Raw genomic sequence first — 27514 nt, forward strand, 5'->3', positions numbered from 1 at the left:
GCACGATGGCCCTCAGTCTGGGAGTCAGCTCCACACGATGGCCCTCGGTCTGGGAGTCAGCTGCGCACGATGGCCCTCCGGTCTGGGAGTCAGCTGCGCACGATGGCCCTCAGTCTGGGAGTCAGCTCCACACGATGGCCCTCGGTCTGGGAGTCAGCTGCGCACGATGGCCCTCCGGTCTGGGAGTCAGCTGCGCACGATGGCCCTCAGTCTGGGAGTCAGCTCCACACGATGGCCCTCGGTCTGGGAGTCAGCTGCGCACGATGGCCCTCCGGTCTGGGAGTCAGCTGCGCACGATGGCCCTCAGTCTGGGAGTCAGCTCCACACGATGGCCCTCGGTCTGGGAGTCAGCTGCGCACGATGGCCCTCCGGTCTGGGAGTCAGCTGCGCACGATGGCCCTCAGTCTGGGAGTCAGCTCCACACGATGGCCCTCGGTCTGGGAGTCAGCTGCGCACGATGGCCCTCAGTCTGGGAGTCAGCTCCACACGATGGCCCTCGGTCTGGGAGTCAGCTGCGCACGATGGCCCTCAGTCTGGGAGTCAGCTCCACACGATGGCCCTCGGTCTGGGAGTCAGCTGCGCACGATGGCCCTCAGTCTGGGAGTCAGCTCCACACGATGGCCCTCGGTCTGGGAGTCAGCTCCACATGATGGCCCTCAGTCTGGGAGTCAGCTCCACACGATGGCCCTCGGTCTGGGAGTCAGCTGCGCACGATGGCCCTCCGGTCTGGGAGTCAGCTGCGCACGATGGCCCTCAGTCTGGGAGTCAGCACCGCACGATGGCCCTCGGTCTGGGAGTCAGCTCCGCACGATGGCCCTCGGTCTGGGAGTCAGCACCGCACGATGGCCCTCGGTCTGGGAGTCAGCTCCGCACGATAGCCCTCCGGTCTGGGAGCTAGATCCCCGTGACAGCCTCCAGTCCACAAGTTGCCTCTTCCATTCCCATTTGAGTAGGTTTAAAAAGCTTTCAAAAAGTTAGAAGTTATTAAAAAACCAAACAAAAAAAGGAGGAACGCCAACATGGGAGCCCCACTCCATCACCAAAAAATCTGTCTGAACACCTCATGACTTTGAAAGTTTCATCCAATCTTCTCTTAGCTTTACTGTCCTTGAGAAGAACAAGCCCAGCTTCTCCAAGCTTTCTTCATCAGTGAAGTGCCTCATCCTTGAAATCATCAGACCATGAGAATTGGAACAGATATAGCCCATTGGAACCTGCTCTGCCATTGAAGTTGGATCATGGCTGATCTGACATTCCTCATATCCCATTCCTGACATTCTCCTGCTCTTGCCCCAAAGCCCTTGATTCCCCCATTGATCAATAATCTATCTCAGCTTTAAATGTACACAAAGACTCTGCCTCCGCAGCTCTCGGAGACAAACAGTTCCAAAGATTCACACCCTCTGAGAGAAGGAATTCCTCCTCAAATCTCAGTTTTAAATTTGTGCCAATTTATTCTGAGACTATGCCATCTGCTCCTAGATTCTCCCATGAGGGGAAACATCCGATCAGCATGTGTTTCAATGAGATCACCGCTCAATCTTCTAAACTCCAGTGAGTAGAGTCCCAAATTGTTTAGCCTTTGCTCATCAGGCAATCCTTCCAACCAAGGATCATCCTGGTGAACCTTCTCAGAACTGCCTTCAATGAAATTATATCTTTCCTTAAATAGGAAGACCAAAACTGTTCATTGTCAGTCCAGTGTGGTCTCACCAAAAGCTTGTACAGTTGCAGGAAGACTTCCCCACTCTTATATTCAACCCCCCCCTTTAAAACCCCAAAGTACTTCTCCACATTGAATCTCATATGCCATCTGTCCTCCCACTACACCAACACATACTTTTGAAATTCTTGTGTCCTCTCCACAAGTGTACAGTTCTCCCATAGCAATGTTACATGCAAATTATGAAATTGTCCCAAGATCTAGGACATTCGTCCGAAGAAAAACAAGAGTCCGAATACCGACCCCTGGAGGACACTACTTTAAAGTGCAATATTCAGATTCATAGTCCAATATCAGCTTTCCTGCTAATGTTTGCAAACTGAAGGCACAGAGAACGGTCCATGTATTGTCGCTGTGCTTCCACGTGTGACATCTCAAATAAGGAAACAAATAATTGCTATTCATAAGAGGTTTATGCAAATCTTAAGTTTAAAATCAGCCCCTTTTCTGTCGGCATGTGCTTGAATGTGATTCCTTTAACAGGAGGCTTGTGCCTTTAATGAACGCGGCTGTGCGTCAGTTTTCCAGCTGGTCTCGGAGCACAGCAGCAGCAATAGCCTGGTTCCTCACTCTCTGCCTGTTCTCTTCTCGCAGCATCCACACCATGGAGAGCCTGATGGAGAACCCGATGAGGGCAGTGCTCTATCTCAAAGAGTTGACCACCATCGTCCAGAATCAGCAGACCCTCATCCAGACCCAGAGGCACCGGATCCACGAGCTGGAGCTGAAAGTGGAGGAGCTCCTGGAGGAGAACCAGAGCCTCAGAGATCAGCCAGCGAACGGCGGCGGCCACCACCGCCACCACCACCACCACCACCATCACCATCAGCAGCAGGAGGAACAGGAGCAGGAGCAGGAGCAGGAGCAGCAGCGAGATCTCCAGCAACATCACCAGGATCCACAACACAAGCACCCCACCATCAGCAGCACCAGGGCTGTCATCCCCTGCAACCCAGAGTAAGTCCCAGAAAGCCCCTTGCCGCTGAACTTTATCCCCTTCTGTTGATATAAACAAAAGCGTCAAGGACTGTTGGCCAAGGCGCCGCTCAGATCAATTTCTCTCATTTCCCTTCATAGTTCCTGTTAAAGAAACATGTCAATCTCGCGTAAGTAAAAGGGCACCAAATGACTAGCCAGATATAATTAGCAGAATGGATTACTCGGCCAGAAATCCAAGCGGGTCATATTAACATATTGGAGTCTATAGTTTACTCAATCTCTGAGATTTAACACTGATGAACGTTAGGTTACATTTGCTGGCACTGAACCGCCGTCTCCAAACACAGCAATCGCCGCTTACACACATCTGGGGTGGGGGTTAGGTGAATGGTTCAAGAGGCGTCAGCACACATGTACTGTACTGGCTTTGATTTCCGTGTATTTCCTACTGTTTTGTTGAAAGGGTTGAGGAAAAGGCGAGAGCAGCTACAATTGAAGTTAACTTTGAAATAAAGCTGGTTAAATTGGTGTATAAGGAAGTGGGGACAACGATACGGAAGGTACGGTTCTTTGTGAAGTACCGACCAAGGTATTAAAAAACAACGATTCTTGTAAAGCTCAGTTTCGGGGGACGAGTTAAAATAACAACAGGAACTTTAAAATTGTATCTCAATTCCAGACTGTAAGTAGATATTTAAAGAATTAGAGTGCTGGTATGGCAGTTTTGAATATGAACATGTTTATCTTCTTGATTATTATTTGATAGTCACAGGGGCTGTTATAAATCTTTTGGTTTAAATGCTTTCCTGAATCTATACAGGGGTTTTACGGGCTCTTGCCATCTATAAACTCAAAGTTAGTCACGAAATATCTGTCACACCACTCTCTTTCTTAACTCATCCTCCCCGCATCCACCCCCCCCCCCCCCCACCACCACAGTAAATTGGTTTTAGCTAAAATACCACATTCATATAAAATGAAAATGCTGCTGAAAGTCTGAAACAAAGACAGAAAGCTAGAAATACGCACCAGGTCAGATTTCATCTGTGGAGCGATTTACAGTTAATATTTGAGCTATGATCTTTCATCAGTTCTGAAAGATCATTGATGTGAAACATTAATCTGTTTTTTCTCTCCACAGATGCTACTTGACTTGCTGAGCCTTTCCAGAATTTTGTGTTTTAATGTGAAGTTGCAAAGATGGTCTTGCAGGTTATGCAGTGATGTGAATATTGCATAATATTGATGTGAATATTGCAATATTGATAATATTGCATTTCTGTCACTACTAATGTTTAGTTGTATTATTTATAAATATATACATGCTCAAAACATAAATGCTTATTTTGCTTTGGTCAAACACTGTGTTAATCAAAAAAACTTGGATAAATTCCTCTTTCTTTCACGTTGGCCATAGACAATTTGTCTTTCAACTAAATGCATTACTTTTCTCTTTGGCTTACTTTTGCCTCTGCTTTGTTTCATCGTTTTGCTATGATTGTTTTTTCAACTGTTTCATTATCTATCTTGTCCTTTCTGTCTGATACTGTCCATTACTCTCAGTATTAATGTAAGCTCATCTCTTTGCTTTCTAACTTTCTATGCTGATGTTGTATCAGTGTACATGTTTCAATTTACTTTCGTCTCTTCCAGTTTTAAGAGTCATTGAGATGTACAGCATGAAAACAGATCCTTTGGTCCAACTCGTCCATGCTGACCACATATCCCAACCTCATCTAGTCCTATTTGCCAGCACTTGGCCCATATCCCTCTAAACCCTTCCTATTCATATGCCCATGCAGTTGCCGTTTAAATAATGCAATTGTACCAGCCCCCACCACTTCCTCTGGTAGCTTATTCCATACGCACACCATCCTCTGCATGAACAAGTTGCCCCTTAGGTCCCTTTTATATCTTTTGCCTCTCACCCTAAACCTATGCCCTCTAGTTCTGGACTTCCCCACCCCAGGGAAAAGACTTTGTCTATTTATCCTATCCAAGCCCCTCATGATTTTATAAACCTCTGTGGTCACCCCTCAGCCTCTGACGCTCCAGGGTAAACAGCCCCACCCTATCCTGCCTCTCCCTATAGCTCAAATCCTCCAATCCTGGCAATATCTTTGTAAATCTTTTCTGAACCCTTTCAAGTTTCACATAATCCTTCCGATAGGAAAGACATCAGAATTGCATGCAATATTCCAAAAGTGGCCTAACCAACATCCTGTTCAGCCACAACATGATCTCCCAACTCCTATACTCAATATCCTGATTAATAAGGGAAAATATACCAAATGCCTTCTTCACTATCCTATTTACCTGCAACTGTACTTTCAAGGAGCTATGAACCTGCTCTCCAAGGTCTCTTTGTTCAGCAACACTCCCTAGGATCTTACCATTAAGTGCATAAGTTCTGCTAAGATTTGCTTTCCCAAAATGCAGCACCTCACATTTATCTAAATTAAACTCCATCCGCCACTCCTTAGCCCATTGGCCCATCTGATCAAGATCCCATTGTAATCTGAGGTAACCCTCTTTGCTGTCCACTACACCTCCAATTTGTAATCTATAAATTTACTAACTATACCTCCTATGTTCATATCCAAATCATTTATATAAATGACAAAAAGTAGTGGCACTCCACTGGTCACAGGCCTCCAGTCAGAAAAGCAACCCTCCACCACCACCCTCTGTCTTCAAGCCAGTTCTGCATGCAAATGGCTAGTTCTCCCTGTATTCCATGAGATCTAACCTTGCTAACCAGTCTCCCATGGGGAACCTTGTTGAATGCCTTACTGAAGTCCATATAGATCACATCAACCCATCTGCCCTCATCAATCCTCTTTGTTACATCTTCAAAAAACTCAATCAAGTTTGTGAGACATGATTTCCCAGGCACAAAGCCATGTGACTATCCATAATCAGTCCTTGCCTTTCCAAGTACGTGTAAATCCTGACCGTCAGGATTCCCTCCACCAACTTGCCAACCACCGATGTCAGGCTCACCGGTCTATAGTTCCCTCGCTTGTCCTTACCACCTTTCTTAAATAGTGGCATCACGTTAGACAACCTCCAGTCTTCTGGCACCTCATTTGTGACTAATATGATACAAATATCTCAGCAAGAGGCTCAGCAATCACTTCTCTAGCTTCCCACAGAGTTCTAGGGTACACCTGATCCGGTCCTGGGGATTTATCCATCTTTATGCATTTCAAGACAACCAGCACCTCCTCCTCTGCAATATGGGCATTTTTCAAGATGCCACCATCTATTTGCCCACATTTTATATCATTCATGTCCTTCTCCACAGTAAACACTGATGCAAAATACTTGTTTAGTATCTCCCCCCCACCTCTCCTGCGGCTCCACACAAAGCAGGCAGGAACAAAGCAGAGAACAAAGGTAGGACTGATAAATTAGACTGCATTTACTTCAATGCAAGAGGACTAACAGGGAAGGCAGATGAACTCAGGGAGAAAGTGAGGTCTGCAGATGCTGGAGATCAAAGTTGAAACTTTATTGCTGGAACAGCACAGCAGGTCAGGCAGCATCCAGGGAACAGGAGATTCGACGTTTCGGGCACAGGCCCTTCCTCATTCCTGAGGAAGGGCCTGTGCCCGAAACATCGAATCTCCTGTTCCCTGGATGCTGCCTGACCTGCTGTGCTGTTCCAGCAATAAAGTTTCAACAGATGAACTCAGGGCATGGTTAGGAACATGGAACCGGGATATCATAGCAATTACAGAGACGTGGCTCAGAAACAAACAACTTAATATTCCAGGATACAAATGCTACAGGAAGGATAGAAAGGAAGGCCATTGAGGAGGGGGAGTGGTGTTGTTGATAAGGGATAGCTTTACAGCTGTACTGAAGGAGGATATTCCTGGGAATGCATCCAGGGAAGCTATTTGGGAGGAATTGAGAAATAAGAAAGGGATGATCACCTTATTGGGATTGTATTATCGACCCCCTAATAGCCAATGGGAAATTGTGGGACAAATTGGTAAAGAATTTTGGTTATCTGTAAGAATAATAGGGTGGTTATGGTAGGGGATTTTAACTTGCCAAACATAGACTGGGACTGCCATAGTGTTAGGGGTTTAGATGGAGAGGAATTTGTGAAGAGTAAATGAGAAAAGTCTCTCATTCAGTGTGTGGATGTACCGACTAGAGAATGTGCAAAACCCGACCTACTCTTGGGAATAAGGCAGGGCAGGTGACTGAGGTGTCAGTGGGGGAGCACTTTGAGGCCAGTGACCACAATTCTATTACTTTTAAAATAGTGATGGAAAAGGAATGACCAGATCTAACAGTTGAAGCTGTAAATTGGAGGAAGGCTATTTTTGATGATATTAGGCAAGAACTTTCAAAAGCAAATAAGGTGCAGATGTTTGCAGGTAAAGGGATGACTGGAAAATGGGAAGCCTTCAGAAATGAGATAATGAGAGTCCAGAGACCGTTAGGGTGAAAGGAAAGGCTGGTAGGTGTAGGGAATGCTGGGTGACGAGATATATTGAGAGTTTGGTTAAGAAAAAGAAGGAAGCATATGTCAGGCATAGACAGGAGAGATCGAGTGATCCTTGAAGAGTATAAAAGCAGTAGGAGTATACTTAAGAGCGAAATCAGGTGGGCAAAAAGGGGATATGAGATAGCTTTGGCAAATAGGGTTAAATTTGTAATTTACAAATACATTAAGGACAAAAGGGTAACTAGGGAGCGTGATTGGGCCCACCTTGTTTACTTGTGTCTCCATCTTTTCTTTATCACTTTTTCACCCCCATTGCTTTGCTTGTATCTCTCATATTCTGCACCTGTTATCCTAGTCTCCACCTATTTCTCCTCCCTGATTATTTTGTTCCAAAAACACTTAAGTTTTCAATGGCTGTTCCGATTGGATTTCATGTCCACAATGGATCTGTCTGTCATTTTCTGCCATTGTTTTTGCCGTTCAAATGTGCGGAGGATTTTGTAAAAGAAAAAAAAAATCAGTGTTTCTAGAGACTATGTCTCTGACATGCCCTCACAGGGCATTAGTATGTTTCCTGCACTGCAACTGAACTTGCTGAATTATAGACTGATTTCAGCATAAGAAGAGGCCATTTGGTCTGTCATACCTGTGCTAGCTTTCTGCAAGATTAATTCAGCTTATTCCACTTCCCAACCTTTTCCGTGTGTTGCTGTAATCTTCGTGAGCTTATCCAATGCCCTTTTGAAGTCCACAACTGCATCTGCTTCCAATCCATCAAGGGATTGAGGTGTTTATCATGCTCCTTCTTTGCTCTTGCACTGTAAAACTTAATTTAATAACAAAAAATAATATCACAGATTTTATTTATAATTGAAGTATACATGGAAATTTCATGGGATCGCACCTTATTTATTCTATTCTACTTCTGGCTCCTTGAGCAAATGGTTAAATTGAAGTGAATTAGAGTTTAGTGTTAGAAAGCTTTTGCTCAATTCCAAGTAATTCAGTCTTCATTTGATTGCAGAAACTGAGTGGACTACAAATTCCTAATTATTATTTAAATATTTATTAGTATTTTGTGAACTGCATACTAGGGGCTAATGACGATCACACATTTTAAATCATTTTTTATATTGGAGCTGCAAGAGTATTATTTCTCTGATGGGAGTCATTGTCTATTAGATAGAATTTTTGGGGGGCTGATCCTTCACAGGGTGGTGAAGAAAGTATTTGGTATGCTTGCCTTCATTGGTCAGAACATTGACTATAGGAGTTGGCACATCATATTGCGGCTGTACAGGATGCTGGTGAGGCCACATTTGGAATACTACATACAATTCTGATCGCCCTAGGAAGGATGTTGTTGAACAGTTACAAGGATGTTGCCTGGACAGGAGGGTTTGAGTTATAGGGAGAGGGTGAATAAGCTGGGGCTCTTTTCCCTGGAGCATCGGGGGCTCAGGAGTGACCTTATAGAGGTTTATAAAATCATGAAGGGCATGGATAGGGTGAATAGACAGTCTTTTTCCTAAGCTGAGGGGGTCTAAAACTGGAGGGCAAAGGTTTAAGGTGAGAGGGGAAAGATTTAAAAAAGACCTGAGGTGTAACTTTTTCACACAGAGGGCGGTATGTGTATGGATGCCAGAGGAAGTGGTGGAGGCTGGTAATTACAACGTTTAAATGATATCTGGATGGTTATATGAATAGGAAGAGCTTAGAGGATATAGGCCATGCTGGCAAATAGACTAGGTCAGATTGGGATGTCTGGTAATCATGGATAAATTGGACTGAAGAGTCTGTTCCTGTGCTGTATTGACTTTATGACTATTTCCCAATAACCAAGAATGTCCAAAATATATGAGAATGAGGCAAATAGAGTCAGAGAGTCATAGAGTCATAGAGATGTACAGCATGGAAACAGACCCTTCGGTCCAACCTATCCATGCCGACCAGATATCCCAACCCAATCTCGTTCCACCTGCCAGCACCCGGCCCATATCCCTCCAAAACCTTCCTATTCATATACCCATCCAAATGCCTCTTAAATGTTGCATTTGTACCAGCCTCCACCACATCCTCTGGCAGCTCATTCCATATACGTACCACCCTCTGTGTGAAAAAGTTGTCCCTTACATCTCTTTTATATCTTTGCCCTCTTCCCCTAAACCTATGCCCTCTAGTTCTGGACTCCCTGATCCCAGGGAAAAGACTTTGTCTATTTATCCTATCCATGCCCCTCATAATTTTGTAAACCTCTAACAAGGTCACAAGGTCACCCCTCAGCCTCCAACGCTCCAGGGAAAACAGCCCCAGCATGTTCAGCTTCTCCCTATAGCTCAAATCCTCCAACCCTGGCAACATCCTTATAAATCTTTTCTGAACTCTTTCAAGTTTAAAACATCTTTACGATAGGAGGGAGACCAGAATTGCACACAATATTCCAACAGTATCCTGTACAGCCGCAACATGACCTCCCAATTCCTGTACTCAATACTCTGACCAATAAAGGAAAGTATACCAAACGCCTTCTTCACTATCCTATCTACCTGCGACTCCACTTTCAAGGAGCTATGAACCTGCACTCGAAGGTCTCTTTGTTCAGCAACACTCCCTAGGACCTTACCATTAAGTGTATAAGTCCTGCTAAGATTTGCTTTCCCAAAATGCAGCACCTTGCATTTATCTGAATTAAACTCCATCTGCCATTTCTCAGCCCATTGGCCCATCTGGTCCAGATCCTCTTATAATCTGAGGTAACCCTCTTCGCTGTCCACTAACCTCCAATTTTGGTGTCATCTGCAAACTTACTAACCGTACCTCTTATGCTTGCATCCAAATCATTTATGTAAATGTCAAAAAGGAGAGGACCCAGCACCAATCCTTGTGGCACTCCACTGGTCACAGGCTTCCAATCTGAAAAACAACCCTCCACCACCACCCTCTGTCTTCTACCTTTGAGCCAGTTCTGTATCCAAATGGCTAGTTCTCCCTGTATTCCATGAGATCTAACCTTGCTAATCAGTCTCCAATGGGGAACCTTGTCGAAAGCCTTACTGAAGTCCATATAGATCACATCTACTGCTCTGCCCTCATCAACCTTCTTTGTTATTTTATGATGTACTCTGGATTTCCCCATCCTAAGATGCATAAGGCCATAATGAAAACCATACACACTGTGATAATTTTTGATGGTAACCTGTAGTCACATTTCGTATTTCATAATGCACTTATTGAAAAGGAACTTTACACAAATTGTGTAAAGTGCTACAATATCTTTCTCCGCAATACTATGACAATTTATTTACAATGTTTAATTCATTGTCAGAAAATTATTTGTTTTGCTGTGATGCTCAGACGGCTTTATTTTTAAATATTGCAATTGAATGTTCCACCCCACTAATCCTAACCCTAACCTTAACCCACTGAATGTTTGCTGATTCTAATTTAACCAAATGCTTCTACTATTTTAGAGTGTACAATAGTAATCCTGTAGTATGTTACTGGCAAAACTAGTCTTCTGAAGAATGTATGCATAATAATTTTACATCAACAAGTACAGCAAAAGCTGTACAAATGCTGCCATTGTTTAGTTCATGTGTCCTTCAATGTTGGTTCATATGCATACTATGAACAGGTAAAAGAGTATCATTTCTTCTCATCTGATACTGCACACTTTGTTCCTCAGTATTAGTTCCCATATATGCACAACATATCATTGTATAAAATCTGTGGCGTTCTTGTCCATTTTTTATTAAGTTAGCCTGTGCACTGCTTTGTAAACTTTCAAAGTCATGGACAAAGAATGGAACGTCCATTAACTTGACCAATCCAACTTATATTACTTGTATAATATGTTGACAATTTGCATAAAGTCTTTGTTCCAAACATTTTGCAGTTGAATTGATATTTAGGATCATGTTTAAGGAAAGATTGGTTTGTTCTTCATGCAGGATTAAGCCAATGAGTCAGTGCTATAGAAGACCGATTCACTACAATAATAGAGTGACACAGAGGATTACAAATGATCTCCTATCGAATCTCGGTTTAAATCCAATGCAGACTAAGAAGATCAGAATCTTTTGCTCTGTCTTTTGAAAGGAGCTGTATTAAATAGGCTTAGGTGGTTTCACAATGATTCCCAATAAGCTCAAGTATTGAACCTTTGCCATACCTGGGCTGGTTATGCTTAAGTACAAAGTAAGATAATTATTCAATTTCTCACATTGACTTTGTTCTTGGTGCCTGTAAAGAAAATGAATAAGGAAAATGATGTACTGTATGATCAGCATGATCTCACATATTTACAGACTGCATTTATGTGAGTAGACACCAAGTAGTTAATGAACTGCTGTCCTATCACTAACCAAATAATGGAAGTAATAATCTCATATTCTCCAACATAGCAACTCTAAATGTAAAATCCAAATGGAATAGCCATTGAAAATGGAACTGTTCTTGGATCAAATAAACAGATGTACTATAATCTGAAACTAATAAACTACTACAAGTGAATCAGCATTCAAAAATTTTTATGGCTGTGTTTTCATTCGGATTATGGTAAAAAAAATTAAATAGTTCAGAGATCCTACATCTTTTATGTGGTAGTTCAAGGTGGAAAGAGAATAACAAACTTGCACAGTAACTTGTTATATTGGAAGAACTTACTGATTTATTCAGGCATTAACCCATTTTCAAAAACACATTTTCCTACCTGCATTGAATTCACAGAGAAAGATTAAATTTTAGTTGTTAATATCACCATCAGTAATTTCTATTCTTCACATCAACCATTACCACGATGGGGTGTTTGGTGCGAAGGGTGGAGTGGGAGCTATCTGAAAATTATATCGCCTTTGGATGCACTGCAGCAAGACCTCCATTACAAGTAATCACAGCTGAAAGGGATGATAGGCTTATTTTCTAAAGATTGCAGACATTTCAAGTTGTCAGAGTTAACCTGAAGGTTAAAAATGTTCAGTGTATGGATCATTGGAACAATCACTTCCAGCCCAATGTAGGAAGTCCATGTCATCATTTTTAAAAAATTTCTACAAATGAAGAATTGTGATTTGCTTTAATAATCTTTTATTTCTATTTGTTTCCTTTTCTCCTTGTGGATATTTTTATTTAATAATTGCTATGTTCAGGCTGTGAAGTGGGTGGGTGTAGGCTGTGAGTGTTAAGTCAACAGTGTGAAGGAGCTGCTATTTCTTTGCCTCCGGCCTTCCATTCTAAGACTTCATTACTGACTCTCTGATATTTTATCCAAGTAGCCATTCTTCATGAGAGAGCATAAGTCCTGAGTGCCTATGAGTGATTTGATCTTCGGATGTTGCATCCATCCAAGCAATTCCTTGCATTGGACAGCATACAGCAAAGAAAATATTAATACTTTTAAATTTGTTCTTTCACGCATCCCTAGTCCAGATACACTGACGTCAACTGCTGTTCCCCTACTGAGTAACTGAGATGTTTTAATTCAGTAAGGGCTGGGAAACATTATCACACATCAAGGACATAGCAGTTACTGTCAGCTATCATCAACTGAAACAAGGCTAAAAGACAAAAGAATAGTCACACATACAAAACTGTAGGGTGAGTGTATGGCAACTATGATTGACAGGTTGGAATCTGATCAGGTGGATTATGTATGGAGTAGTGGATACAGAAAGGTAAGCCCCAGTATAGAAACTCATTGGCCAGGAAAAAATATGTATTGAATAATAGACTCCAGGAGTGAACTGTAGGTTAGAGGCTAATGAAAGATTTAGATGGATTTTATATATGTTATAATAATGAATGCCAAAGAGGATATTATTATTTGCATCTTAATAAATATGGATTTTCAAACAGAAATGTTCATTAGATCTGTCCTGGAGTGTGGCTTGTTCAAATGCAAGTATAAACTGTCTCCCCCAAAATATTGCACATTGTTAATTCATCCTGAATTAAAATGCAGGGATGCATGGAATGATGTAAAGGCATTATCATGATTAATGGGAATTAGAGAATGAATAAATTGTGCTTTCAATAGATTGTAAGTTCAGTTAGTGGCCTGATTGTCTTGTGCATATTTTACCTATGTGGCTGACTCCCATCTCCATTCACAATCATTGACAACTTGAAAATGTCAGGTGCCCATTTGGCTCAGTATGTGTCCCTTTAACTCTGACTAATCTCCATCAGAAAGCATGGGGGGGTTCGGGGTGGGATGTAAAGCAATGTTGAATCATCCTCTTGTGGAGTTATCTTGAAAAACATCCCCAGGAAATTAGAAAAATACGATGCAGATGCTGTTTTAGGACATGAGTGATATTTGTCACAACACAAATTGCGTTGTTGTGATTGTGTTTTGAAAACTACGGATAGATAGCTATGGTAAAAACTTTTCAACAATGACAATTTTCCTTTAAACGTAAAGACTCTAGTTCATTTTCTTTCCAATTTTCCTCTAAATTTTCACCCTTATCAAATGTTGTAACACTTTGATTGTAACATATCTAACACCTTATGATGTAGCACTTTGACTATTTCACTAAGGTTTGGCTCCACAATGGCAATTTATCGAATGTTTCTTGCTCAAATGGTATATGTGAGTATTGACAGTGAGTGCCGGTGCTCCATTCAAATCTAGAACACAACTAATTCTGTTCTTGTTCTTAACACATGCACATTTACAATAAGGGCCTCCATTTGTTCAGGAACAAAAACTCTCATTAACTTGCTCTTCTCTAATTGAAGTCCGTTCAGTTGGCTTGGATGAAATCAATCAATTGAGTACGGTGTATGGAAAGAAGCTGAACATTTCCAGTTTGATACAGGCATGGAATCTTCCATTTGAAACACAACAGATGAGCAAGGCCATGTCAGATTCTCAACATATTGGTCTTGCAGATCTTGTTTCCACCTTTCAAGGTGTCTTTGAGATGTCACAAAGCGTCTCAAAACTGACTGACAACTGTGCTGGAAGTAGGACTGAAGAGAAGAAGTAAGCCCTTCAAATTTGCTCTGCCATTCAGTAAGATCATGGAAGGTCTGCTTGTGGTTTCAACTCTACTTTTCCATCTAACTCAATCTGGAATGAATACATTGTTGTAATCTCCACTTCTTTCTGGAGAAGTGAATTCCAAAGACTAATCACACTCTGAGAAAAACAAGTTTGTTCTCACCTGTCTTAAAAAGCAGACCTCTTATTTTTAAACTATGTCTCCTAATTTTAGCCAATCCTTAAGATGAAACACCTTCACAGTATCCACCATATCAGGTCCTCCCAGGATCTTTATATATTTCAGTAAGATCACCTCTCATTCTTCTAGAGTCAACAAGAACAGTCCAACTTGTTCAACCTTTGTAAATTAAGCCCTTAATCCTGGGATTGAGTCTAGTGAACCTTCTCTGAACTGTTTCTAATGTATTTATATCCTTATTATTATATGGAATCCAAAACAGTCCACGATGCTGAGACTTGGTCAACATCAACATACGATGGCAGCAAAGTAGCAGTGTGTGGGCTCCATTGCAGTTCATATACTCCATTTTACTTTGTCATCTTTTTAGTTTTTAAAATGTTTCTACTTTTTATGGTATCTTACAATCTTTGAATGACTTTGGTGGAAGGTGTCATCTCCTGGTCTAGGCCCAGCGATGAGGTGGCTTCCAATGGCCTGGATTGATGGGATAGACCTGGCAGTCTCCTGGAGTAGCAGTCTTGTACAGAAGGATGCTCTTGTCCTGGGGGTGGTCTCAGCTGGGAGTGGTGTTCTTAGTCCAGCATAGAAGTCTCGCCCCATCATAGAGGTCTTCTTTGCCAATTTCCTGGTATTTCAGCAGCCTGGCATGAAGCATGGAGGTCTCATCTTGGCATGGAGGTTTCGTCCTTGGTTTGGAGGCAGCTTCGAGGTCTTCCAATGGCCCAGCGTGGAGGTCTCGTCCCATTGAGGAGGTCTCATCTCAGCGTGGTGGGGAGGTTTCAGCCTGGCATTGTGGTCTCGACCTGGACGTGTGTGGTAATTTTGACACAGTTTTCCAGTGTACCCCAAACCCAGGAGCCGTTAATTGGATTGTGATGAACTTTTACGTTTTTCTTCTAATTTTGACTTCTGCCATTAACTTAAGTGACTTACATACTTTTCACTTTTTTTGTAAAAATACATGTGACAATAAATTGCTGTTCTATTCTGTTCTAATCAAGGCCATGTATAGCTGCAGTAAAATGTCCAGATTTTTGTTTTCCATTCTCCTTGCAATGAATTACTGCATTTAAGTTGACTTCCTAATCACTTGCTATACCTGCATACTAACTTTCTGAGGTTCATGTGCCCATACATCCAGATTCTGTACCACTTCAGTCTGCATTCCTTCTCCATTTAAATAGATAACTGCATTTCTGTTGTTCCTGTTAAAATAAATAAGTTCACATTTCCCCATAACATATTTCATTGGTCATATTTTTCCCATTTACCTGAGCTATATGTATTTTGCAGACTTACTACCTCTTTTTCCCAACTTACTTTCCTACCTATATTGGTGTCATTAGCAAATTTAGCTATCATACATTCATTCCCTTCATCCAAGTCATTGATTTGGAATTTAAATAGTTGAAGACTCAGCAATGATCCTCATGACACTCTGCTGCTTAAAACTTATCAAATGATAAAGTAGCCAATTCATCCCTAACCTAGACTTCCTGTTAACTGGCTATCTATGCACACCAGTCTATTACCCATCCCTGCCCCTCCCCATGAGCACTTATTGCATCTAGTATCTTTCGATACTCCACTTTATAAGATCCAGGTATACTACATCTGCGAATTCTCCTTTGTCTACTTTCCTTGTTTCCTTTCATAGAACTCTAATAAATTAATTAAATGTGATTTCCCTTTCACAAAACAGATGAAACTCTGCCTGATCCTTTTATGACTTTCTAAGTATCTTGATCCTTAACAATAAATTCCAGCATCTTTTACTATGTTAGCCTATGTTAGGCTAACTGAGTTGCAGCTTCCTGCTTTCTGTTGCCATCGTCTTGAATAAAAATGTTACATTGAATATTTTCTAATCCCCTGGGACCCTTACAGCAATCACTTCTTTTAAGACCCTCAGATGTAGGCAATTTGGTCCTGGGGATTTTCTGTGATTCATTGTTTCAAACTTGGGTCAGCCCCTGAAAGCTCTTGATTTAAGGTGCTCCCACAAAGTCCCACCTCCCCTCATCTCCCTGAAGAAAAGTGAAATGCAGCATCTAATGTGCATATTGCAAGCTCCTGAAGGTAGCAATGTGATAATAACCAGACCATGTTTTAATTATGTTGATTGTGGTATAAATATTAGACAGGACACCAAGGATAATTCCTTTAAACAACAACAGAAACATTTGTTTCTGATTTCCAGCATCAGCAATTCTTTGTCTTTCTTTTGTTAAAGTTGGATCCTGTATTATTCAAATTGTCCCACTCGATCTTTCATGACTACCTGGGAGGCCACTGCAAGGTTTCATGCAGTAATGTAGTGATACTATGGTACACTAAGACAGTGTCTTAATATACCGTCCTTCAAGGACACCAGTTCAAAATCAGCCACAATTGGCCAGATTGCTGTATAATTAAAGGTACAATTTCAATCCAACTTGCCACAGAATGAGCTACAAATCAATATTTGCACAGTTTGGAGTAAATAATACTACATTTTAGGCAAAACACTCTTCTGAGTGTTGTATAAATAAAAAAAATGCCAGCACATAAAGCACAACAGGTGACCACTGCTTTTCAACGTTCAAGCACTTGCCTGCAGATTGCTTTTTAGTAACTAACATGATCTAAGGAAAAGCAATGAATAGAGTGATCTGAAATAAAAAGCTGTCATAGACTCAACAGGAGATAGCATTTTAACGTATCATGATTCACCTAGTCATTTTACAGTTGTAATTTTCGGGTTTCCAGTTCCAAAATAAATTTGCAGCTGTACACCTCACTGCAGACAGCTGTCCTATAACTCATATAGATAAGGATCTTCTGTAACTACAATAATTAAGTAATAACTGTCTGCAATGAAGTGTGTAATATTCACATTGCAAATATTACAATTACAGTATTATTTGATGATTCATAATATCAAATTCACTGCCTGGATAGTAATCTGACAGGCAAATTGCATGCCTGTAGATCCCATCTGATTTTTATCCCATTGCATTTAAGCAGAGTTCTATAAAGGCCAGATGATCCATTCTGTCGGTAAGGCAGAGTTCTCAGTAACTAAAACTCTTCCTGCTTTGCTCCATTTTCGCTGTTTAGATATAGCCATGTTAGACACTGCATAAAGCATTTTACATAGTCATTCCTTGGTCAGCAAGGCACAATTCTATGGAGCAAAGTTTCCTTTACAATTGTCCTATCACATATTTGGGGATAGCAACACTTTTCATGAGAATAAAGTTTCCTCTGTTTTCTCTCACTAATTTCTTGATCAGGTACTGGTTGTGCTAGGTACATAGTAACACAGCCTCCTGCCTTTGAGCACCTGATAGGATATAGTGAGTGTCTAATTTGCGTAGTAATCCCTATTTCACATAAAGGTCTTTGCCTTAAGTTGACAAATACTTCCCCCATCTCTATATAAGTTGCCTTTACAGAAATCATTTGGGGCATACTAACACCAGAGAGATCGTTTGTGATCAGTCTCCCTTAGTAAGAGCCATATTTGACTTTGGTGCGAATTGGAGCAGCAATGTTGTTACTCTCTCTCTTATCCAAGCACTTTTGAATGTAACCTCCTGCTAGAAGTTGTTTTTACTTCACATGATGACTAAGTTGAAGCTAAATTGGGGACTACTTACATCCACTGCAATGCTTGTCAGATTTCATAAAAGCAAGTTGCCTTGGGAAGTTCAATCTTGCTGCATGGACAAGCATACAGGAGACAGCTCATTTTGTTGCAGTTTAGGAAGTTGCATTATGTTTCCATGTAAGGTAATACATCAACTCTCAGCATACATCCTGATTATTTGATATGCAGTGGCGTGCTGATTGCAGTCTGCTATGACTGATTACATTAATTACCTTCTTTCTCCATGCCTTGATAATTCCCATCTTAGATTGTGCAACTAATTGCATTAGAATAAGTGTTTTTGGGATGTTTTTGTGCTAAGTATGAGATATGTCATTACTGTCTAATAAAACACCACTTTTTTTTTGAGTCTTAGCTTATCAGCATCAGTAACTAACACTTATAAGGTCTATTAAATTTCAGGTGCAATAGAAGCTCCTTCTGTACTAATCAGCATCTCTCAGGATAAATTCAACAGAGTGAAATTTTTCAGCAATGTTACCTTTACTTCATCCTAGAAGTTAGAAGAACATCTCATTCTATTCCAGTGTGCCATTTTGGATAAGATAACCAATTTACATTGAGTTATAATTGAAACAAATCATGAATATTTAGGGAAATTTGTTTAGAACATAGAACATAGAACAATAAAGCGCAGAACAGGCCCTTCGGCCCTCGATGTTGTGCCGACCTGTGAACTATTCTCAGCTTGTCCACCTACACTATCCCATCATCATCCATGTGCTTATCCAATGATTGTTTAAATCTCCCTAATGTGGCTGAGTTGACTACATTGGCAGGTAGGGCATTTCACACCTTTGCCACTTTCTGAGTAAAGAACCTGCCTCTGACATGTGTCTTAAATCTATCACCCATCAATTTTGTAGTTATGCCCCCTCGTACAAACTGACGTCATCATCCTAGGAAAAAGACTTTCACTGTCTACCCTATCTAATCGTCTGATCATCTTGTATGTCTCTATCAAATCCCCTCTTAGCCTTCTTCTTTCCAATGAGAACAGACCCAAGTCTCTTAGCCTTTCCTCATAAGACCTTTCCTCCAGACCTGGCAACATCCTGGTAAATCTCCTCTGCACCTTTTCCAATACTTCCACATCCTTCCCGAAATATGGGGACCAGAACTGCTACACAATATTCCAAGTGTGGCCGCACTAGCGTTTTGTATTGTTGTAGCATGATATTGCAGCTCTGGAACTCAATCCCTCTACAAATGAAACCTAACATGCCGTATGCCTTCTTAACAGCACTCCTGCTCCTCGGATGCTGCCTGACCTGCTATGCTTTTCCAGCATTACTCTAATCTAGACTCTGGTTTCCAGCATCTGCAGTCCTTGTTTTTATCTTCTTAAGAGCACTATCAACCTGGGTACCAAAATTCAAATGGGTATCAAATTGGAAAGTTCCTTTGGAGAAGGCACAAAGATGAAGACATTTAATTCAATATAATTAGAGTAATCTTGAGGGTTGGAAGTTATTATTGGAATAAATAGAACATGGACACAAAATAAACACAATCTGTAATCCACAAATGTGCTATTTTTTGGGATGGAGATCAGGGATGCTTTCATGGAGTGATTGTTGATTAGGGCTGGGTCCAATCTCATCTAGCTTTCTGCCCATCTTTGCTTCTTGAACTGCCTTCAACAGAAGCAGAATGCACACTTTCTTCTCCGGCTTCAATTGCTAATCTTACAGACATAGCTGGCGTGATCCTTTCCAGAGCTAACAACTTACACTGCTTTAGTCCCTATAATGTAGGAAGACATTCCAAGACGATAAAAGATCAAAAACAAACAAATGCTGATGCAAAAATGGAATTTTAGGAGGGGTGAATAAAAGCTTGGCCAAAGAGGTAAGCTTTAGGGATGGTCTTAATGAGTACCACTACTGAAGAGAAGTAAGGTATTTATAACCTTCTGCTTTTAGGTTAGTTCATGGCTGATGTCTACCTCAATCTATTGACACACTTTAGTTAAATATCCCTCTGATACCCTAGACCAACTAGCATTGGGATTAATCTTGAAAAGTTTAGTTGATCTACAAAACTCTGGGAAGTGTGTTTCAGATTTTCAGGTGGTGACTTTTGGCAGAGGCTTTAAGGTTGACTGAATGCACCGGAACAAGTGTTTTTTTATTCACTCAGGAAATGTGGGCTTTGCTGGCTAGGCCAACATTTATCTCCCATTCCTAGTTGCTGTTGAGAAAATGGCGATGAGCTGCCTTCTTAAACAGCTGCAGTCCATTTGTTACATTCACAGGGATGTGTGGAGGGATTTCCAGGATTTGTCCCAGCCATAATGAAGAATCAGTGATGTACGTCTAAATCTGGATGGTGAATAGTTTGGATAGTAAATACAGTTGCTGATGTTCCTGTGTATCTGCTGCCCTTTTATATCTTGATGGTAGTGGTCATGTGTTTAGAAGGTGCTCTCTAAAGAATTTTGGTGTATTTCTGCAGTGCATCTTTTAGAGGCTACCCACTATTGCTGCTGAGTATCAGTGATGGAGCAAATGGATGTTTGTGGATGTGGTGCCAATCAATTGGGCTTGAGCTGCTTTTTCTTGGATGGTTTCAAGCTTCTTGAGTGTTGTTGAAGCTGCACTCATCCAGGCAAGCGGAAGCACTCCATCATTTTCCTGACTTGCGGGCAGGCTTTTGGGCATCAGGAGGTGAGCTAAATACTGCAGGATTTCTCACCTCTGACATGCTCCTTTCATTTATATGGCTAATCCAGTTCAGTTTCTGGTCAATTCAGTGATGGTAACACCACAAGAGGCGATAGTTAGATTCTGTCTTGTTGGAGATGGTCATTGCCTGGCATCTACACAGCGCAAATGTTACTTGCCACTTTCCAGTCTAAGCCTGGATATTGTTCAGATCTTGCTGCATTTGGACATGGACTGCTTCAATATCTGAGGAGTCGCAAATGGTGCTGGACATTGCGCAATCATTGATGAACATCCCCACCTCTGACGTTATGATGGAGGGATGGTCATTGATGAAATGGCTTAAAGTGGTTGGCTTAGGACACAGTCCTAAGGAACTCCTCCAAGATGTCCTGAAACTGAGATGCCTGACCTTCAACAACCACCATCAGCTCCCTATGTTTCTGGTGTAACTTGAAACAGTAGAGAGTGTTCTCCCTGATTCCAAATTGCTAGAGTTTTGCCAGGCTTCTTGAAGCCATATTTGGTCAAATCCAGCCTTAATGTCAAAGATAGTTACACTCACCTCACCTCTGCAATTCAGCTCTTTTGTCCTTGTTTGAACCAAGGCTATAATGAGGTCGGGAGCTGAGTGGCCCTAGAACTCGAACTAAGTAGCAGCAGGTTCTAGCTATGCAAGTTCTGCTTAATAGCACCATTGATGACCCTTAACATCACATAACAGGTTGGACTTGTCTTGATTTTTGTGGACAGCACATACCCAGGCAGTTTTCCATATTGTCAGGTAAATGCCACGGATTGGCTAAGGGTCCAGCACGTTCTTGCACATATGTCTTTGGACTATTGCTGGAATGTTTTTTGAGTTCCAAAGTGAAACTTGCAAACAACTTGCTATGTGAGTGAGAATTTTCTGACTTAATTCTAATTTTGTAATGAGTTAAGTCATCCCAGTCACAAGGAGCTACTCTAGCATATTTAGCCAGTTCATGGAGTGGGTATCAATGCGACAGCATTACTATCAAGTGGTTCCATTTCTGAAAGGTCTGTCCCAGTACTCAGGGCCAGGTCATGTTTGGGATTTACTGGAGGGCAGTAGGTCTGCCTCATGGTGATACACATATTCTCTTTGGTGCAATAGCATTCAAAGTTGTGTGTTAATGACTTTATTGAAATTTTTTGAGAGTGCACATCATTTTAAAAAGGAAGTGCTGCAGTATTGTGCATTATAATTTTATTACCATTTAATTTAGACTGAAATACCATGAAGTATAGGCACAGAACATTGGAATTCCACTTTTGTGTAAAGGTTTACAATCTCAAATTCCCTCATAATGCATTCCAGTTTCAGCCATGCTGTTATTTGGAGGCAATTAGTGGAGGTCAGGTAGCTTTAGAAGATAGAGAGCAACTCAGACATAATGGCGATTTTGCTTTGTTGCTTTGAAATTATGTTATTCTACAATGACAAGAGGATTTGTCTGTTACCAACTGGGCTGCCAAGTTGCAAATTCCAGTTGATGTGTGGGAAAACTAGATTAGTCCACATCATAGTATAAAGGAGGAAGAAATAGTTAATTTTAAAAAAAGTATTTTGTATATTAGTACAATTTGGGCTACATATGCCACACTTATGGATTGGGGTGCCTGTCTTTCTGGCGTGTGTCTGGAATATTCTTTCTTTCAGTCCTATTTGGGATTCCCACCCGCAACTCTTTCAGTGATACATTAATGATGCCACCAATGCTGCCTCTGGCTGTCACCTGGAACTGGAAAAGTTAATCAGTTTTGCTACCAATTTCATTCTTTCCCTTCTGAGAACAACAGTAAGATTTCCCCTTGTTCTCATTTTTCACTCTATCAATCTCTGCATTTGATGGATCATTTTCTGCCATTTCCACCACCTCTAGCTGGATACTGCCAACAAAACACCTTTTCCTCTGCTTCACTGTCAGCATTCTGCAGGGACTGTTCCCTACAATATCTTGGTACGCTCCTTCGTCACTCCTAACATGACCTCACCCATCCGCCACACCTTACCATGTAATTGCAAAAGTTTTAACACCTGCCCTTTCACCTGATCCCCCACACCTTCCAGGTGAAGCAGTGTTTTATTTGTACTTCTTTCAATCTAGTCCACTGTATTTGTTGCTTATAGTGTGGTCTTTACATTGGTGAGACCAACTGCAGACGGTGAATGCTTTGAAGATCACCTTCACTATGCTCGTAAGAATGACCCCAAACTTCCACTTTACCATTTCAACAAACCATGTTAACATTTCTATCCTGGCATGCTGCAATGCTCCAGTGAAGCACTGCACAAAATTAATTTTCTATTTGGGCACGTGATAGTCTCTCGGACTCAATATTGAGTTCAGCAACTTTGGAGTATAACCTCTGTCCTCCACTTTGGTTAAAACTCATGTCCTCCCTGGCCTTAACTTGTTTGTATCTTGTTGGCTTTGCTGTCAGCAGTGCTGACCCACTTTTTTCTTTTCACACCTATTTTACATCTCCATCGCTCCTTTATCATCATTAGCACCCTCTTTGTCTTTTGCTTTGGGCATCCTTGTCATCTGTTCCACTTGGACCACTTGGACACTCTCTATTCTGTCAATAGCATAAAAAACATAATTTTCTCTGCCCTTTCTGTTCTGATGAAGAGTCATACCACTCAGTCTTTCTGATCCTGCCAGACATCTCACATTTCTCCAGTATTTTCCAGTTTTTGTTTCAGATTTTCAATATTTGCAGTATTTTGGTGTTATTCAAATAATCATTGACAGGTATGTCCTAGTAAGAAAATGGGTCTTACACAGTTTAAAGATTAATCATTAAACTGCAAATTTGTTATCCTAGCATGCATAACAAAGAAATACCCTTGTCTGTCATGTTCTTCGTTAATATTTCTTGTGCCACACTTGAATTCTGTTCACATGCTAAATTACCATAGTATAGTAAATGCCTGGGCTTTTGCTTTCTTGGATATGGACATCACTGGCAAGGCAGACTTCATTTTTCATACCTACTTGCCCTGAGAAGGTGACTTTCTTGAATGGTTTGTAGCAGCCTGTCAGAAGTTAAGAATAAACTAGTAATAAGAATGATCCAGTCTTCATTCTGCTGTGAAGTCATAAATTGAATAAAGTAGAAGGGTCATAAATTTCTCACCCCTAAGGGGCATTAATGAACCAATTTAGGTTTTATTGCTATCCAACAATTTTTGATCAGTTTTGTTGATAGCTGTATTTTCAATATTTTTTGAAACTTGATTCAATATCTCCAACAAGCATGTGGAATTTGCATGCACATTTTCAGGATTATAAATCCAGTAAAATAATCTCTATACTATTGCACCCCTAGGTGGTGTATTATTCAAGGAAAGTTAATTACCTGTTAGATAATACAGTATTTTGCTTTGGGTAACTTTTTACAACTCTGACCTGTGATTTCATTGTGACCTAAGAAAGGTTATATTGAGCACAAAAGCTAAAAGTGATTGAACTATGCTGGAGCTTTGATAGTGTCAATTGATGAGAAATGAAAGTAGACTGATTTGCAATCATGAATGTAATGCAGACAAAATGGTTTAATGTAATAACGGGTTATTATCAGGTGGGATTCAGTCTTCAACTGGATGTCATTTAACAGAGCCACTCAACCAAAATTATTTCCACCAAGGAATCTAGTTCTCTGCATTGAGAGGACGATGCCAATTGATTTCAAGATGAATAAGAGGAAATGGGTGAAAAGAAGAATTTCATCTTTAGAGATCAGGTAGTGTTAAAGCTGATTGTGCATGAAAAAAATCAGTTGTAATTTCAATTTAGATTTAAACTATTGCATCCGCTGTCTCAGAAAATTCAATGGAAAATATGCTGCACTAATTGTATCGGCCCGCTAGCTATGACATGCATGGAAATTAGGATGGTGCACATGCACAGAATTGGCAATGTAGTGTTACAAATATACTGCACATTTCAGTTCATCAGTAGCTTGTGATTGGATTCATGTTATGTTTCAAAATTAAATACACCTCAAAACCTACTATCGTCTTAATTTCTTACTTGTCTAACTTCTTATTTGCTAACACTGACTTACATTGTCAGAGATACAGCAAAAGAGCAAGCTCTTCAATCGCTGTGAATTCATCTTAGCAGTTTTCTACTTTTTTAGATAAAATCCACGAGGATGTATAGGTGTCAGTAGATCAGATTGTTTAATCACAAAGTTTTATAAGACAAATATTTTTACTCGATATTTAGTGACAAAAGAGATTCTGCTTTATTACCAATGAATACCACACGCTAAAAACGTAAAATAAATGGACTGTTCCACAGGACTCATTTCTTTCTTGGTAATTTCATCAAGTCATGGAATGCTACAGTCTAGTGGCAAAAAGCTGATGACAATTTCTTCAGAGTTGTCAATAGATGTTCCCTGCAGGTGGGTAGAAATTGCTTTGAAACTAGTTTTACAGTGTAGTTGAAACACTTGATTACTCAACTTGGTCACGATTCTTTAAGTTATAGTTGAACTCTGTACACTGTAACAAAGATGTCAGTTGAGAAAATCTGACAGTTTTTAGTCTCTAGCAGCTTTTCCTACCCTGAATTCTCGAGACTTGTCATCTCTGTGCAAAGTGATTTGCTGCATACTCATTCACATCAACCAAAATAATTTATTACATGTCAAGACATCTGAAATGGGATTTCATTCACTTATAGTCATAGAAATGTATAGTATGGAAACAGACCCTTCGGTCCAATTCGTCCATGCTGACCAGATATCCCAATCTAATCTAGTCCCACTTGCCACCACCTGGCCCATATCCTTCCAAACCTTTCCTATTCATATACCCGTCCAGATGCCTTTTAAATGTTGCGATTGTACCAACCTCCACCACTTCCTCCAGCAACTCATTCCATACACGTACCACCTTCTGCATGAAAAGGTTGCCCCTTAGGTCTCTTTTATATCTTTCCCCTCTCACCCTAAACCTACGCCCTCAAGTTCTGGACTCCCTACCCCAGGGAAAAGACATATTGTTCAAAAACTTGTCAGATCATATATTTTAAAATAATTGAAGCTAAATTTGCTGGGTTTGCTGGCCAAATTTTAAAAGATTTTAACTTAGAATGTAAACACAACTGTGAAGTCCCCCATTTCTTACTCATGCCTAATTTCTCTGAACTTGATACTACGCATGTGGTGTGCAGGAAAAATGGTAGTAACTTTCTGCCCCTCATTTGACACGGTGTTTGAATTTGATGTATGGCTTTTCAGGTGTTGCAGCTGACTGTGTCTGAAGAGGGTGCACCAACATTAAATATTTACAAATTAGGATCCGATATTTATATATTCAGATTTCCTGCTTTAACATTAAGTGTTGTTCAGAGCAAACTGCTGTAAAAAAAGACAGTTGTATGATGTTTACATGTAAACATATGATTAAGGAGCCAGAGTAGAACATTTAGCTCCTTGAACCTACTCCACCATTTAATAAGATCAAAGCTGATCTGATTGTAATCATAACTCCATATCACTCTCTGCCACAGATAACCTTTTACCACCTTGCTTACCAAGAATCTATCCACCTTGACCTTAAAAATGTTAAACAATTCTGATTCCTCTATCTTTTGAGACTGAGAATTCTATGGAATTATGACCCGCTGGAGAGAAAATTTCTCCTCCGATCTGGCTTAAATGGATGACTACTTATTTTTAGTAAGAGAAAACATACCACATTAAGCCTGTCAAAACCCCTCAGGGTCTTACATGTTTCAATCAAATTGCCTCTTAATCTTCTAAACTCCAGTGGATACAAGCTTAATCTATCTAATGTTTCCTCATAAGACAACCAGCTCACTCCAAGTTTTAGGCTAATAAACCTACTTTGAACTCATTCCAGTGGACTTAATCCTTCCTTAAATACAGCACTCCAGGTGTACACTCACCAGTGCTCTGTTCTGAAACATAACCTTGCTATTTTAGTATTTAATTCCCCCCATGATAAATGGTAGCATTCTATTTTTTGTGTGTGATTTATGCTGAGGACACCCAGATCTCTCTACATCTCAAAGTTCTGCAATCTCTCAATATGTAAATAACATTCTTTTTTTATTCTTCCAGCAAAAATAGATAATTTCACTCTTTCACACATTATACTCCATTTGGCACATCTTTGTTAATTCACATAATCTATCTACATTCCTTTATATCCTAATGTTACCTTCACAAATTATTTTCATTTCTATATTTGGGTTGGCAGATTTAGCTATCATACCTTTGGTCCTTTTTGCAAGTCATTTAGAAATAGTGTATTGTTAAAAAGTTAATGCTTCAGCACTGTTGCCTGTGGTGCTCTATTTGTTAGAACTTGCCAACCTGAAAAAACACACATTTCTATCTACTGACAGGCTATCTAACAGGAAACAATCTTTGATCCAAATCAATCTGTTGGCAACTATACTCTGAGCCATAGCGTTCTGCAGTAGCCTTTGAAATGGCATCTTACAAAATAACTTCTGGAATACCAAGTACAGTACATCTACGAGTTTTTCGTTACACACAGCATGTGTTACTTCTTCAAAGAACTGCACTAAATTGATTAAATCTGTTTTCCCTTTCACAAAATCTTGTTGCTTCTGTCTGATATCCTTCAACTTTTCTAAGGGTCCTGCTACAGCGTTTTAAACAGTATTTTCTCTTTGATAGATGTTAACTCGCCTGGAGTTTTCGGCTTTCTGCCTCCTTCCCTTTTTGAATATAGGAGTTACGTTTGCTGTCTTCCAATTGGATGAAACCTTCTTGGAATCTGGGGAATTTTGGAAAACTATAACAAAGGCATCAACTGGCCACGAGTCACTAATGACTCACCAG

General features: G+C 40.6%; 1 protein-coding gene across 1 annotated transcript in view; it reads left to right on the forward strand.

Annotated features, from left to right (window-relative positions):
• The first annotated feature begins 2272 nt into the window (after positions 1 to 2272).
• Positions 2273 to 27514, forward strand: part of LOC122559430 (IQ motif and SEC7 domain-containing protein 3-like) — a 386113-nt gene continuing 360871 nt past the window's right edge. Inside the window, exon 1 of the mRNA XM_043708878.1 lies at positions 2273 to 2680. Within this exon, the coding sequence (XP_043564813.1) occupies positions 2328 to 2680 (353 nt within the window). The 5' untranslated portion in view covers positions 2273 to 2327. The remainder of the gene's footprint in view (positions 2681 to 27514) is intronic.

The sequence above is a fragment of the Chiloscyllium plagiosum genome, chromosome 19, assembly GCF_004010195.1.
Source record: "Chiloscyllium plagiosum isolate BGI_BamShark_2017 chromosome 19, ASM401019v2, whole genome shotgun sequence".
NCBI classification, from domain to species: domain Eukaryota; kingdom Metazoa; phylum Chordata; class Chondrichthyes; order Orectolobiformes; family Hemiscylliidae; genus Chiloscyllium; species Chiloscyllium plagiosum.